Below are 16004 nucleotides of genomic sequence, written 5' to 3' on the forward strand. Positions count from 1 at the left end.
AGTACCCAAGAACATGGGTCTGTGCTTCTCAACAGAGAGTCAACCTGAACTAAGTCTTAAAGCAAAGGAAACTTTGGATCTAATGTGATAAGTTGCTATTAATTTAAGCAAGTACACTTGTGTGCATTTTTTTGCATTTTTGAAAAGGTAATTTATAAGATACATTAATCGCTTCTTTAAAAGACCTAGTTATAGAATCATTACATAGTACAGGTATTTAGGATGGAACCTTCTTAACAATTGTTTTATAGATCAGACAGAGAGAGAGATGATAGATATAGATAGATACATACATACATACATACATACATACATACATACAGATAGATAAGAGTAGAGACAGATTTAAAATTGAAGAATTACATCTTTATTTGCATTTTTAGATAATTTTATACAAATAGAATTCATTATATTTTGTTATTAAATCTAGTGTGCCCCTTAATTGCTAAATTATAAAAGAACCAGCAGCCTTTTAAACTTGTACTTAACTAGCGATAACTTTTGAAGATAATTTAGAAGTTTCTGGGAAGGTATTTAGGGATGCAGGTTTACAGCTAGTGAATAGAAATCGGTGCCAAATGAAAGAATAACATGAAAGCCAGCATGGGTCAGGATAGTGTTCACTCTTATCCTGCACCAGTTTGTTTGTTTGCTTGTTTATCCTTTGTTTGTTTATTCATTTTGGGTGCGTGAAGACCTAAATATATGGCGGTAAGAGGACAATGTCTCTGTCTACCATATGGGCTTTAGTGATGGAACTCGGGTCATCAGACTTGGGGAGAAGTGCTTCTACCCACTGAGCCATCTACTGAGTCTTTTCTAAGCAAAGTCATTTTATCTTGCTAGGATGCCAATTCGATTAAAAAAATATTTTATATGAAAAAGGCAGAAATTGAACATCATGAAATGACTAAATCAAGTCTTCGAATAAGGTAAGTTTAAGATATCTTAAGAGCCTTGTGCCTGTTTGCTGAACTTTTAGCTAGTAAAATTAATACAGTAGAAAGTAAGATTAATTTATAGTTGATATATGATTCTGAAAACAGCAAAAGAAGTGTTTTTAGCTGTTTCATTGTAGCTGAAGAAAGTTATTTGAAAAGATGATGGACATAAATATTGTATATTATATATAATACTATGTATTTATATTTGTAATAGGACATTTAGTCAGAAGATCTCAAGTGTCATTCTGGCTTTTCTTTCATTAGGACTGTCTTTGAACAGGTCTTAGTTCTGGGATTCCATTTCCTGTTAAATGAAATGGGAACATTGAGTGCTTTCACAGCTTTCTTCCAGCTCTTGTGTTTGTTTCAATACGGTGTCTTCTGACTTTGTAGTAAACATAGTGCATGAAGATTAGTCCTGCCCATTTCTTTAGTGTCCCAGATCTTGACACAGAACTTGCTGCATAATAGAAGCTCAGAAATAGTTTATTACTCCTCTTAACAGAATATAGTTGTTTCCTTTTTTTTCCCCCCAACATTCTGATTTTTAGTTATTCAGTCCATAAGGTTTTTTTTTATTTTATTTTATTTATTTTATCTTTGGATAGGACTGCATCAAATTTGGCTGCAGCCAGGCTGACAGGTCCTTCGCACAATAAAAGCAGCCTTGGTGAAGAAAGAAACCCCACTAGCAAGTATTACCGGTGAGAGTCAGAGGGTGTAGTCTGAAAGCTGATTCATGCTTATGACAATAGGCATGTTAGCCAGAGGCGATCTTAAAGTATTATCTTTAGGTTTTAAGGAGGATGTGCCAAGTACTTAAAAAGATTGAGGCAAGAGCTGAGCATAGTGATGTATACCCGTAATTCCAGCAGTTGAAAAACTGAGGCAGGAAGATTGTCAGTTCAAGGCCAGTCTGGGTTATATAGCAAAATCCTGTCAAAAAGTAACCACACGTAAGTTAAGGTTCTATGGTAGACCTTTCCTCACCTCACAGATAGCACTTAAGCATTATTAAGTAGTGTTTAACGTTACAAATAAGATGTGGTATTTTTATAATAGAACCTGTTACTGAAAATTCGAGTGTTTTAGACGACAATAATGAAACCCTTACTTTACATAAAATATGGAGTAGTGTACCTCATTTAAGTGAAAAACAAATTGTAGTAGTCTACTCTATCTCTCTGCTACCATTTTCTCCTTTTTAAGGTTTTATGTATATGAGTGTTTTGCCTGCATGTATGTCTGTGCACTATGTGAGTACAGTGCCTGTGGAGGCCAGATATGACTTCAGTGTCATATCTATTGACACTGAAGTTACAGATAACTGTGAGCTGCCCTTTGGGTGCTAAGAATCACACTCAGTCTCTCTGGATGGGCAGTCAGTGTTCTTAACTGCTGAGCCATCGCTTCAGCCTCAACTTTTCTTTTTTGAGAAGAACAAAAATCTCACTTTTCTTTGCTAAGACTATGAGGAGTATTATATATTAAGGAGGCAGTTAATAGGAATTATTTTTCCTTGTATTAGCACATTTTAACTGTTCCTATGTCATTAAGGTATGCAAATCATAACAGTGTTCTGTTTTCTAATTGCTTGTTTTTCTTTATAGTAATAAAAGAGCAGTCCAAGGGGGTCGCTTGTCAGCAATTACCATGGCACTTCAGTATGGATCAGAGAGTGAAGAGGACGCTGCTTTAGCTGGTAGGCATTTTTAGATTGAGGTCCTTCTGGCTGAGGGAAATTGCACCAACTTTGGTCTTGGAGTTGGTTAGTTTTTTTAAGAAATGTTATTTTGTTGCATTGATGCAATCTTGGGTAAATAAATTGTCAAAGGCAAATTGTTCTCTGTTAATGAACATAATTGGATAAACAGAAAATGCGAACATAAAAGAGTAGATAAAGATATATATCAGGTAAGAGGCTAGAGAAACTGCTCAACCATGATAGGGGTTCAGTTTCCACCATCTACATGGCACCTAACAACCCTTTGTAACTCGAGTTCCAAGAGACCTGGCACCCTTTCCTGGCTTCTGTAGGCACTGCATGCATATGCTGTACAGGCACAAGCACTCACATAAAATAAAAAGAACTTTATTTTTTTTAAACAATGTATCAGGCGAATAATAACCAAGAAGAAATAAATCACCAAAGAGTAAAGACTAGCTGTAGCTATATTGACTTCTGATAAAGTTAGCTCTCACGTACAGATAGTGACAGATAACATTAGGTCACAGTGATAAAGGTTTGTTTCCTTGCAAAGGTGTAATATAAGAGCTCCAAGTATGAAAAACAACAACAAAACATATGGATCTTTGTGTGAAACTTGAAAATACTGTCTTTGGAAGTTAAAGGGCCCCTCTCACAGTCACTAAATGAGCAGATGGTAGCTGTGGATTCATTAACTATGGCACTAGCAGTGTACTAGGCATTGAACCCAGGGCTACATTCATCCTAGACTAAGCGCCAACACTGAGCAGCATCCCCAGCCCTTGTACAGACTTCTTTGTATTACTTTGCTTCCTATTGTTGAAGCAAGTTACCATATTTTTACTGATTTAGAGCAACATTATTTTATTTTCTTGTAGTTGTGGAGCTCGGGTATCTAAAGTCAAGGTGGTGAGTAGGCCACTAAGATATAGGAAAATCCATTCCTCCATTTCTCTGGCTTCTAGAGGCCTCCTGTATGTCCTTTGGTTCATAGTCCCTTCTTCCAAGTTCACAATGTAGCCTTGGTATTTATTATCCGTTCTTCCTGACTCTTTGGTTGTAGTGTGCTTGTCATTCTTTTTCTTTTTTAAAAAGATTTATTTGTTTAATGTATATGAGTACACTGTAGCTGTCTTCAGACACACCAGAAGAAGGCATCGCATTCCATTACATTAGTGAGGCACCATGTGGTTACTGGGAATTGAACTCAGGACCTCTGGAAAAGCAGTCAGTGCTCTTTAATCACTGAACCATCTCTCCAGCCCCACGTCCTTTTCATTATTTTTAAGAGCCGACTTAATCCACTTTCACCTTCTTAAGACAAGATTGTTACTAAAATTTACAAAGTTCTTTTTATGACATAGGTAACATTTACAGGTTCTGTGGATTGGAACATTGATGTGTTCTAGTGCTTATTACACATAGCAGGCTTGATATGTACATTCTGTACTTAGAAAATATATATTTCTCCCCAGTTCACAGTTATCAAAATTGACTTTATCTACTGAGCTTGACATAAATTTCAGTAAATTTGAACAGTTCAGAATTATATACTGCATCTTTTTGATATTATAAGATAACAACTAATAAAGAAAAGATAAAGTTTAAAAACCTTACTGGGGACCAGGCATGTACCTCAGTTGGTAAGAGCACTTGCCATACATGCATAAAACCCTGGTTTTGATCCCTAGTACCTCATAAAACTGGCTCTGGTGGTACATGTAATTTGAGCACTCTAGACATAGAAGCAGAAGGATCAGAAAGTTAAGATGAACCTCAGCTTTAAGGGAAACCCTTTTCTAGTCTCTTCAGGCACCTGTACACACGTGCACGTGCATGAGTGTGTGTGTGTGTACAAATACATCTTTAGATAAATGAGAAGCATGGGTTTTATATTTCTATAAAAATCACTATTTGTTGTGTTCTGGTATTTCTATGACTTAGCTTCTACCTGAATACTTCCTCATTAAGGAATTGTTCCTCTCATGTTATAGATGAAAGGGACAAAGTGAGACTTCATGCTGAATTATGTCTGAGAGTGTCAGCCTAATCTAAGTTTATACTGAGAGTGGTAAATGTGTTGGTCTTCTATTTTTCTAACATTTTTGTTTCGCTCACAATTTTGGAAGTTCTAGTCTGTGATCAGTTAGACCTGTTTCTCGTAGTCTATGGCAAAGTGTTATTCATTTTACATACTAGGGGCTATGGTAGAGCAAAACCTTCTCCCTGGTGTTGGGTAAGTGAAATGAAAACAGAAATAGGTCTCATTACCTCCTTCAGATGCATCACCATCTCCCACCCCATGCCCAAGACTCCCACTAATGCACACCTTTAGTTTCTCCCACCTCTCAATAATGCCACTCTGAGGAAGATGATTTTTAACACAGGAGACTTTTGGGTGGGGTGTGATTACAGATCCTGGCTGTAGCAATGAACTTCATGCTTCTGTATTAGTTCTGAGCTCTCTGAATAACTACTTGTTCCTTTTGGCTAAACATAGCAGGAAATCTGAAGAAAACATTTTTTAAAAATAAACTATTTTTTAGTCTTTTAGCTGAGTGTAACTTTTGAATTTAATATTTCTAGATATTTTTCTGTTACATGCAATTATACTAAATACTTTTTAGATTTATTTTTTGTTTATGTGTCTGTGTGAATGTATAGTGAGTGTTTGCTATGCCTATGAAGGGAACCAGAAATCCGATCCTCTGGAGCTGTAATACAGGTTCTCAACTGCCCAGTGTGGGTTCTGGGAAACGAATTCACAGTCTCGGAAACAGCAGCAAGCATTCTTAACTGAGCCATCTCTCGAGTACCTACTCTAATCATGTTTAACATTGTCTTTAAGGAAAATTAGAGATCTTTTAAAATCATCTTCAAAGCTGTGCATAGTTGTATGTGCCCAAAACACTAGCACTTTAGGAGGTAGATGCTTTTCCTGTAAGCTGGAAGCCAACCAAGTCTATACAGTGAAACCATTACTCAAAAAAGAAAACCTGCCGGGCGGTGGTGGCGCACGCCTTTAATCCCAGCACTTGGGAGGCAGAGGCAGGCGGATTTCTGAGATTGAGGCCAGCCTGGTCTACAGAGTGAGTTCCAGGACAGGTGGGGTTATACAGAGAAACCCTGTCTCGCAAAACCAAACCAACCCCCCCCCAAAAAAAAAGCCTAAATAAATAAATAAATAAATAAATAAAAATTGTTTTTAGCTGAGCATGACTGAACTTGCTTGTAATTCCAGATGAAAGCAGGATGATTTCTGAGAGTTATAGATTAGCTTGGGCCATAGTGTAGGACCCATTTATAAACAAACAAAGAAAAACAGAACTTTAAAGTGTTGGTTCTGGAGAGATGGCTTGGTGTTTAAAAGCACGAACTGCTTTTGTAGATGACCCAAGTTCTCTTCCCAGCACCCACAAGGCAGCTCACAACTCTGTAACTCCAGACCAAGAGGATCCAATGCCCTCTTCTGACCTGTGGGCACCAGGCACCCATGCATATATGGAGGCAAAATACTCAGACACATAAAATCTTTTTAAGAGTTATTACAATTGGATGTTGATTGTTTTTTCTGTATTCCCCTGCTGACTCTGTGCTTGTCTTGTCAGCTGCACGCTATGAAGAAGGGGAATCTGAAGCAGAGAGCATCACTTCCTTCATGGACGTTTCCAACCCCTTTCATCAGCTTTACGACACAGTTAGGAGCTGTAGGAATCACCAAGGGCAGCTCATAGCTGAACCTTTCTTCCATTTGCCTTCAAAGAAAAAATACCCAGATTATTATCAGCAAATTAAAATGCCCATATCACTTCAACAGATCAGGTAAGACTTTTTCTACATTACTCAGTATACATGTGTCTTCTTGTAGTTGAAGGTGCACATACCTATAGCTTCTGGAAATAGATAAGGACATGAACTGATATAAAATGTTCAATATTTAACTATCTGTCTTATAACTGAGTAAAGTAAAAACAAAACAAAAAACCTTCATGGTTACACCATCATTCATTGCTATTTACTTTGTTAGCTTTTTAAAAAAGTAGTCTTGTAGTATAATCATGGGTGGCCTCAAAGCCCTCTTGATCAGCATATACTAAAATGCAGAATGAAGGCTAACATGCGCACTCTGTGTATCATCCTGTGTAATACCTCACCTGTGGGATGTTGTGCTCTTAAAATGTGATGATTGCAAGTAAGAAACTTGATTTTAAATTTCATTTGATGTTACTGGCTGTGTGATTCAGCATGGTCCTAGAAATATTCATTAGCATAGAGAAGAAGACTGGGCTGTGTGATTTAGAGTGCCTTTGGGTTCAGTCTTCAGCCCCACCCAAAGAAAAGAAAACAAAAGAGAAGTTAAGAGAACCTAGTCAGTGTGGCTCCTCATGCCACGATTGTACTAGGGTTTGCCATCCCTGCGTGTCCTCATTCCTCCGCCTCCATCCTCCAACCCTCCCAAGCACCACATTGCCATTGAATAACACTGGTGTAGTATCTGTAGACACAGAACAAGCTGTTGGTTTCAGGCTTGGATTCTGTTTTGTGGCAGGTGTACATGTTGTAGAATGCAGTCTCATGCATACCATAAATTGTATAGATGTCTGAGGACAACTTTCAGGAGTCAGTTCTTTCACTTTTGAATCTGGGAATTGAACTCAGGTTGTCAAACTGTGGACAAGCTTTTAGTCACTGACTCATCTTGCCAGCCCAGACTTTCTGTTCTTTGTGGGTGTTCTTGCTAAGTATTGCTATCTTCACCTTTTGGTTTGTCGGGAATAAGTTGAGAGCGTATCTTAAAGTCTATTGCTAGGCTTATGAGCTAGTACTGAGAACTGAATTTGTACTTAATTGTTTTTGGTATATCCAGTAATATTTCCCACTATTTGTATTTCCTTAAGCACTGCACAGAATCTGAATATCTTTTGCAAAAACTTAAAGTAAAACTTTACATGCAGATTGGATAGTACTATTCTAATAAAAAGTTTGGGATCTCTATATTCACTTGATGAAGCTCTTTTTAACCTACTGTCATTCTTAGTACAATTTTTTAAATTTTATTTTGATGGTTAGCACATAGGTATTTTAATCAAAGAAGCTAATGTCCAAATTCATATAGAGTTAGAGCCAACAGAAACTCTACTTTGTACAAAGAGCATCAAGCCCATCTGAGAGCTGATGGTGCATAATAGTGTCTAAAATGCTTGCATTCTTAATGACTTGTGATACTTCTGTATACATAATGACTGCGCTGGAAGAAAGTAGTTAGTAGGCACTGACCGATCTTCCTCATGCGAGCTCCAGCATGAGAGCCACCTTCACTGTTTGCATGTCTCCTCTGCAGGCAAAAATGTTATTCTGAACGCTTTTTTAAGACCTTGTTATTGGTAACCTGTGTGAACTGGAATGGACTCCTGATTTTCAGAAACCAGTAGTTCACAGTGATTCTTTATTGAGTTAAAAATCTCTCTTAATTTTTGTTTCTCAGGGTTTTTTCACTGGAAGTCTTCCTGGTGTATTTGTTTTCATAGTTGACTACTAAGGCCTGTAATTTATTTGGATTTTCAGATGAACTGTGCTATTATCTAAATTTAATAGTGTTTCAGACTTTACTTTTGAATATGGAAGCCTATTACATGGGGCTAAAAATACATGTGGTACTTGTGAAGGGTTGTTTTTAAGTTGGGCTTTTAGGAAAAATAGTTGATAATTTTTATAATAAGAACTTACAATCATTTATTTGTCTTTTACAGAACAAAGCTAAAGAACCAAGAATATGAAACTTTAGATCATTTGGAGTGTGATCTGAATTTAATGTTTGAAAATGCCAAACGTTATAACGTTCCCAATTCAGCCATCTATAAGCGAGTTCTAAAACTGCAGCAAGTCATGCAGGTATTTTGCTGTTTGTTGTATCACTGACATAGTCTCATGTATGTGGTGTGTCCTTTTGAGATATGTCCCACGTCTCTATCCCAGGGGTATTAAGTCATTTCTTTGTACTACAAGTACTGTTGAATGGTTTTTAGACTTGTCAGAACCCTGTAGAGGAAAAATAATCTTTTAAATACTGTAAATATTGAGGTAGAGGAAGCAAAGATTTGGCCCTGTGGGGAGAGCCAGTTTCAGGATTCTCAGGAAGTAACCCTTTAATTCCAAATGGTAATTGTGCTGTCTGTAGTGATCCCAGCACGGGAGGAGGAAGAGGCCAAAGAACCCTGGGTTTCCAGCCAGGTTGTGCTGTATAACAAGACCCTGTAACTACCACCACCACCATATCTCTCTCTGTCTCTGTCTCTGTCTCTGTCTCTGTCTGTCTGTCTGTCTGTCTGTCTCTCACACACACACACACGAGAGAGAGAGAGAAAGAGAGAGAGAGAGAGAGAGAGAGAGAGAGAGAGAGAGAGAGAATGAGAATATGAGCGAGCTAACTGGCTTTGGCAAAAGAACATCTGAAAACTAATTGAGCATTACATTATCCAAGACTTTGTCAGATCTCTCACAGAATATATCTTAGAGAGAACAAGATGCTGTTGGGTCAGAAATTTTTAGGACAAAATGGTAGGTTCAATGAAAGATTAACTCAAGCCAGGTGGTGCTGTTGCATGCCTTTAATCCCAGTACTCAGGAGACAGAGGTAGGCAATCTCTGAGTTTGGAGACCAGCCTACTCTATAGAGTTAGTTTCAGAACAGCCAGGGCTGCTCAGGGGGAAAAAAAAAAACCCTGTCTTGAAAAATCAAAAAAGCTGAGTGGTGATGGCACATACATTCAATCCCAGGGGCAGAGGCAGGCAGATTTGTAAATTCAAGGGCAGCCTGTTCTATATAGAGTGAGTTCCAAGATAGCCAGGGCTACACAGAAAAACCCTGCCTTGAAAAATGGGGGTGGGGGGTGGTTTGAGTGGAAGAATTATAGATTAGCTCTGTCTTACATGTGGGCTTTTGGTCTTTGTTAGGTTTAATGTGGTGGCAGGGGATTGGTCAGAGTACAATTCGAAGGAGTCAGTTTTCTCCTTTGACCATATGAGTCCAGTAAATCAAACTCAGGTCATCAGGCTTGGTGCCAATACCTTTACCCACTGAGCCTTTTTGCTGGGATATTTCTGGAAGCAAGAATAATCTTGAACCAATAAGAAACAGGCATTTAAAAATCAAACATTGTCTTTATTTACTTTTTTATGATAGTAAATCTATATTTTCACCTCTCAGTTTTTGAACTTTTTTTTCTTTGCCAAAGTGCTTCTTAGAAGTTCCCTCTAGCCAGGCAGTGGTGGCGCACGCCTTTAATCCCAGCACTCCGGAGGCAGAGGCAGGCGGATTTCTGAGTTCGAGGACAGCCAGGGCTACACAGAGAAACCCTGTCTCGAAAAACCAGGGGAAAAAAAAAAGTTCCCTCTAAGTTAGCTTAACTTAAGCAAGGCCCGCAGTGCAAGCCAACCCCACAGCCTGCCTCAGCTTTTAACTACACCATGCCATTGACAATTATCAATGCTCTTGGCTAATATTGATTTATTCTTATCTTTTATTTTTTTAGTTTAATTTCACCTATTTTTCTGTCATGAAGGCTGTTAAGTTAGGTTATTAAAAATGTTTGAAGACTGTTGAGTATTTGTATCGTACATGAGGTTGCACCTCTGAATGAATGTGATATGCCTGGCTCTTTAACATTCATGTATTCCTCGGAATGCTTGATAGAATGAGGCTCACTCCTGGCATCTGCTTTATTTCAGGCAAAGAAGAAGGAGCTTGCGAGGAGAGATGACATTGAGGACGGAGACAGCATGATCTCCTCAGCCACTTCTGACACTGGTAGTGCCAAAAGGAAAAGGTACCCATTCGTCTCCCATCTGCAGCCGGCTCACTCTTACTTACTTTATCTTAGATAAATTCAGAAAAAAAATGTAGCTATGAAGTATGAATTCTTTTAAAAGCTTTAAATATTTGATAGTATGTCTTTTCCAACTCATTTTAAGTTGGATAGATGGTGTTTCTTTTTTCTCCTAGTACCATATTGCTTTTAGATGACAGAAAAATAACGTGTAGTTGGGGAAACATTGTTTTCACAGTCCAGATTTCTTTTGTAAGGTGGCATTTTGAAAGTGCCATTTGAATAGTTGTTTCATAGTGAATTGCAGAAATGGAATATAATTAAGAAAGGTAAGGACCAAATCAGTGCTGCTGCTGCAGTAAGTCCCTGCGCTGATCCTTGCTTCTCCTTAGTAACGTGGTCTTTGCTCAGTGTGACAAAATCCGATCAGAACTACTTATAGGCAATAAAATGTTAAGTTGATTGTTTTGGGGTTTTTGTTTTTGTTTTCCTAATCATCCTCTCAACTTCTCTAATCCTTTTCTTCCCCTCGCTGGTTTTAAGGAGGGAAACCTCACTATGAGATTCTAAAGATAGGCTCTTAATAAGGAACCATGCAAGACCTTCTCTTGGAGTTTCTTTGGCCTGATCATCATGGAACATCATATTCTCACTGAAGATGAACTGTTTTACATTCTTTGTAGCAGCAGTCAGTCTGGAAGGGTCCCTTGAACAAGGGATAAGTTAATCACTGACATCAGGGCTTGACAGACGCAGAATTGAATGAAGAAGTCAGTTCATTTTTTGACATATTTCTTTATTTGCATTGAAAGAGCCACTAAGATCAGAAAGAAGGCTTTGAAATGTGATTCAGGAGAAAAGCTGCCCTGTCTTTCCCTCTTAAACTGCAGTTGGGAAACAGTTTTTAACTTGGAAAATAACTGCAAAGCTGTGTGGAATTAGCTGAATTGGTTGATGTGCCCTGAGCTGCAAGTCTCCTCCATTACTAGCCCGTGGATTTCATCCTTCCAAGTTCTTAATTCCTTGTTATACTAGGGACAACGGAGGAGAAATGTGAGACCAGATCAGAGACATCAACCCAAGAGCACCTTTGAGTATAATTATATAATTCTCTTCAACATCACCTGTGCTTTCCAGATCAGTCACCAATCAAAGATAGAAACTGCTCAGACAAAAGAAGGTAATGGAGGCAAAAGTGATGGTGCAGTTAGTGCCAGCATTGGATGAGTGTTAGGGAGCAGTTTCAAGAAAGCATTAACCTATGCTCGATACTTAAAATTACATAGCTCTGTGGCCTGTAGTTTATGGGATATTCCAAGTAGATTAAGTTATTGCCCTTCAACCTCCAATAAAAAGAAAACTAAGCTATATGTTATTAAAATTAATAAATCATATTTCAAACAAAATTCTCCTTATGAATAGGATTCCTAGGAAATGGTTCATATTAATAAAGTGAAAAAACTAGCAGAACCATAAATCAAAACAGCAATAATAATACACATGTATGATACATATTATATATATAAAATCTCCCAGGATTGGGCTGCATGTGTAAATATTAAAGGTCCTGTCTATTGGTCAGTAACAAAGTGATGAGTCTCTTCACGAAGGTTAATAAGTGGGTCTCTGAAGAAGGCAAGCTTGGTTGGAAATGTCAGAACTATGTTTTCCAAATACCACTCTACTCCCAAGTAATATGTATGATTCTGTTTTTTCTTTTTTTTTTTAATACTGAAAAGTCTTAAGAAAAGTGGATTGCAGGTATATATTCTCTTCATTCTGGGAGGACATCCTTTCTCCCTACCCTCTACCCAAAAATCTGCTTTCAGTTTCTGTATTGAAATGTTTCAAATGTTATGATCTATTATCCTTTGGACCAAATAATCTTCTTTTTCTCAGTCATATTTGGCTTATGCATGACCCTCTAATGTTGCTTGTTTTATTTCTCTTCACATGTACTGTTTGTTTCTGCTTTCCCAGGAATACTCATGACAGTGAGATGTTGGGTCTCAGGAGGCTATCCAGGTGTGCGACCTTTTTTATGCATAAACATACTTTTAATATTGTAATTCTTCTGTGACATGATCAGTACTGACAGGATGAAAAGAAAGACCTTATGCATGTTAAACAAGTGTTTGGGGTGCCAGTTCTTCTGAGTAGAGAAAACAATGCAGTTTGGAAATCTAGTTAGTGTGTCAAAATTAGCCTGAATATGTTCAGTACTACCTTAATTTTGTTGTTGACTTTCCTTTCCAGGGGCAAACGGCCCCTCACTTACATTGTGGCTATGCATCTTTATCAAAATGTAGAGGCTGGCATTGCCAGTGACATGGGCTTGTGGGTGCTGGTCTCATCTCAAGAGTCTTTCTGACTGGAATGGTGGAGAGGTTAACATGAACACTGGCAATCCAATCAGTGCCTGTAGGTACTTGTACATTGTTCTGGGCTAGTGTTTCTTGTCATTTTCTTATTCTCTGACTCTGTCTACATCTTACTTCTTAAAGCATCCATTTCTATAAGGCATCTTTTGTATGTTATTTAAGAATTTCAGTACAGAGCCGGGAGGTGGTGGCACATGCCTTTAATCCCAGCACTCGGGAGGCAGAGGCAGGTGGATTTCTTGAGTTCAAGACCAGCCTGGTCTACAAAGTGAGTTCCAGGACAGCCAGGGCTATGCAGAGAAACCCTGTCTTGAAAACAACAACAACAACAAACCCTGTCTTGAAAAAAACAACAAAAAAAACAAATAAAAAAGAATTTCAGTACAACCTATAAGTTGCTATGTTACAATGCTGAATAACTGTATAGTGGGGTTTTTTGTTTGTTTTTAAGATATATTTTTTATTTTATGTGTATGGGAGTTCTGCCTACATGCATGTCTGTACCATGTGCGTGTGATGACCACAGAGATCAGAAGAGGGTGTCAGATGGTCTGAGCCTGGAGTTAGAAGCCTCCATTTATCGGTGCGGCAGCTCAGTCCCATAGCCACAGCATCCCAGAGGCTCAGGAAGGACGGTCACTACCTATTTTGTCTGTTTCGTTTTGTTCTTAAAAAGATGAAGGGTTCAGAACAAAGTCCCTTCTTACTCATAATCATTACATAAAGTAAAAAGACAGTCATTTATTTTTTAATTTCATCTTCATGGGTTGGAAGTTTGTTCTACTATCCTGATACTCCTAGTATAGGACCTTTTCTGTCCAGTCACCTCTAAAATTATCTTTATTACAATAATGTATATTATTTGGCTTGGAATCTCTTTAAGTACACCCTTAAGATGTATTTTAATTGTGTATTGGGGCTTATACTTGTAATCTCATTGCTTGAGAAGCAGAGGCAGGAGAATTCTTTGTCTAGCGTAAGATGCATAGCATGAGATTTTATCAGAAAAATAGCAAGTATTTTAGCCAGGCCTGGTAGTAAACAGATGTGTACAATCCTGGCAGTGCTGGCATAGGGAGTTCTAGAATTCTCGGCAAGCTTGTACTAGAGACCTTATCTTGGGGAGGAAAAATGCAAGATGAGTTTACTTTAATATGTTGCAAGGTACTGATTCTCAAAGATTGTTTATACATGTTAGAAGTACAGAACCTGTTTTGATATATGTTTTCAAAAGTGGAATTTACCCCAATATTAGTAGTTAATAGCCAAGTGACGTCGGAGATGGACAGAAGGGAGCTGGAGAGCTTACTCCAATGGCTGAAAGAGCTTGATGCTATTCTAGAGGACCCAAGTGTGACTACAGAACCTCCAGCAGATAGCTTACAGCTGCCTATAACTCCCAGCCCAAGGGATCCAAAGCTCTCTTCTGGCTTTCATTGGCACCTGAACACACATGGCATACTATCACATCACATCACATCACACACACACACACACACACACACACACACACACATCCCTGAATGCACACAAATAAAGTTAATAAAAAAGAGAATGGTCAGAAGTTTGAGGTAGGGAGAGCTGCAGTTTCTTCCTACACGTTTGTAATAAAGGATTCATCTCATTCCATAAAGTACATGAAACTTTCAGAAGTCACTTGTGTAATAAGGTTCACTGTACATACTGGAAAGCAGTAAACATAGCAGCCACTAAAGTTAACTGAAAGTTTTCTGAACCAGTGGTTCTCAGTCTCAAAGGCAATGTGTAATGATTTAGAAAACTGAAAAAAGAAATAAAACTGGATTTGTTCAAGGAAGGCCAAGTGTGACCCTAGTAATAGCTTTGTTTACCTCTGTTTTACAGTTTTATTGCTGTGAACAGAGACCATGACATAAGGACAACATTTAATTGGGGCTGGCTTAAGGTTCAGAGGTTTAGTCCATTATCATCAAGGCAGGAACATGGCAGCATCCAGGCAGCCATGGTGTAGGAGGAGCTGAGAGTTCTGTATCTTGTTCCAAAGGCAAACAGGAGAAGACTTATTTCCAGTCAGCTAGGATTAGGGTAAAAAGCCCATGCCTACAGTGACACACCTACTCCAACAAGCCTACATCTTCTCCAAAAGGGCCACACCTTTAATAGTGCCACTTCCTGGGCCAAGCATATACAAACCATCACAGCCTCTAAGGCAGTAAACCAATTAATTATATGTTACTTATGATGTAATAGAGGAAGAAAACTACAGCTACTAGTTTAGAACAGTGCTTGTATGTACAGGAAGATTCAGGTTCTGGATATGACCCATTCATAGTTGCCAAGTGTTAGGATTGTTGGCATTGAGAATGGACCACTTGCTATTCTTTTACTTGATATAAAAACTGTCTTTTAAAACCTCACTAAAGTCTGCCACAGATTCAGTCCCAAATAAGAGTATGGGTTCATACAGAAAAGTCTCCGCTGAGTCCTGGGAGAGAATGGGTTCATGTCTGGCTTTTGATGGAAGGATTCTACTTCTTAGAACTTCTGGAATGAGAAACTGATTTCTTTCTGTGTTAACTAATGAGTGCTTTTAAGCCTAGCTTTTCAAAACTGAATTCTGGCATCTTCTAAAGTCAAGCTTTACATATGAGACATTTCTAAACAAGCCATATCTAACTTGGTTTTAAGTATGACTTCTGTGACTTTTTTGATTCAAGTTCCAAAATTTCTTCTCAGTCTCTGAAAGTTAAAGTTGTCGTACCCCAGTGTGGAGCTCTGTCATTTGGAGCTCTGTCCTTATTAGTAGTACCTATTGGATACAGACCTTTCCACATCATCTTTCCATATTGTTCTTAGAGAAAATACTACCCACGAGATGAACCAGCTCTTAGGTTAACAACTATTTACTTGATGCAGGAAGGAAAAGACGGCAGAATGATCATAGGGCCACAGTGGACAAAGGGAGTCAGAATGACGTCGTAATGAGGATGAGTCCAGTCCTGGAAACCATAAGTTATTTTCTTTTTCTTTCCTATGTAGGCCACTTTGAGTTTGCCATGCGCCATCATGTTAGATAGACATTTCTGAGACTCGAGAGCATCTGGGTTGCTGATTGTTTTTTAACATACACTACACATATACACAGATGAATCCGTGATCTTTCTGT

The 16004-nt window shown here is 38.3% G+C and overlaps 1 protein-coding gene across 6 annotated transcripts in view; it reads left to right on the top strand.

Annotated features, from left to right (window-relative positions):
• Positions 1 to 16004, top strand: part of Pbrm1 (polybromo 1) — a 102455-nt gene that overhangs the window by 24640 nt on the left and 61811 nt on the right. For 3 of the 6 annotated variants that reach the window (NM_001081251.1, NM_001359854.1, NM_001359855.1), the window contains 7 exons: positions 847 to 932; positions 1553 to 1648; positions 2555 to 2646; positions 6261 to 6474; positions 8403 to 8544; positions 10381 to 10478; positions 12459 to 12503. In NM_001081251.1, coding sequence (NP_001074720.1) covers positions 847 to 932; positions 1553 to 1648; positions 2555 to 2646; positions 6261 to 6474; positions 8403 to 8544; positions 10381 to 10478; positions 12459 to 12503 — 773 coding nt within the window. The remainder of the gene's footprint in view (positions 1 to 846; positions 933 to 1552; positions 1649 to 2554; positions 2647 to 6260; positions 6475 to 8402; positions 8545 to 10380; positions 10479 to 12458; positions 12504 to 16004) is intronic. The other 3 variants (NM_001359857.1, NM_001359858.1, NM_001359856.1) reach the window with 2 other exon arrangements.

This window comes from Mus musculus, chromosome 14, assembly GCF_000001635.26.
Source record: "Mus musculus strain C57BL/6J chromosome 14, GRCm38.p6 C57BL/6J".
Lineage (NCBI taxonomy): Eukaryota > Metazoa > Chordata > Mammalia > Rodentia > Muridae > Mus > Mus musculus.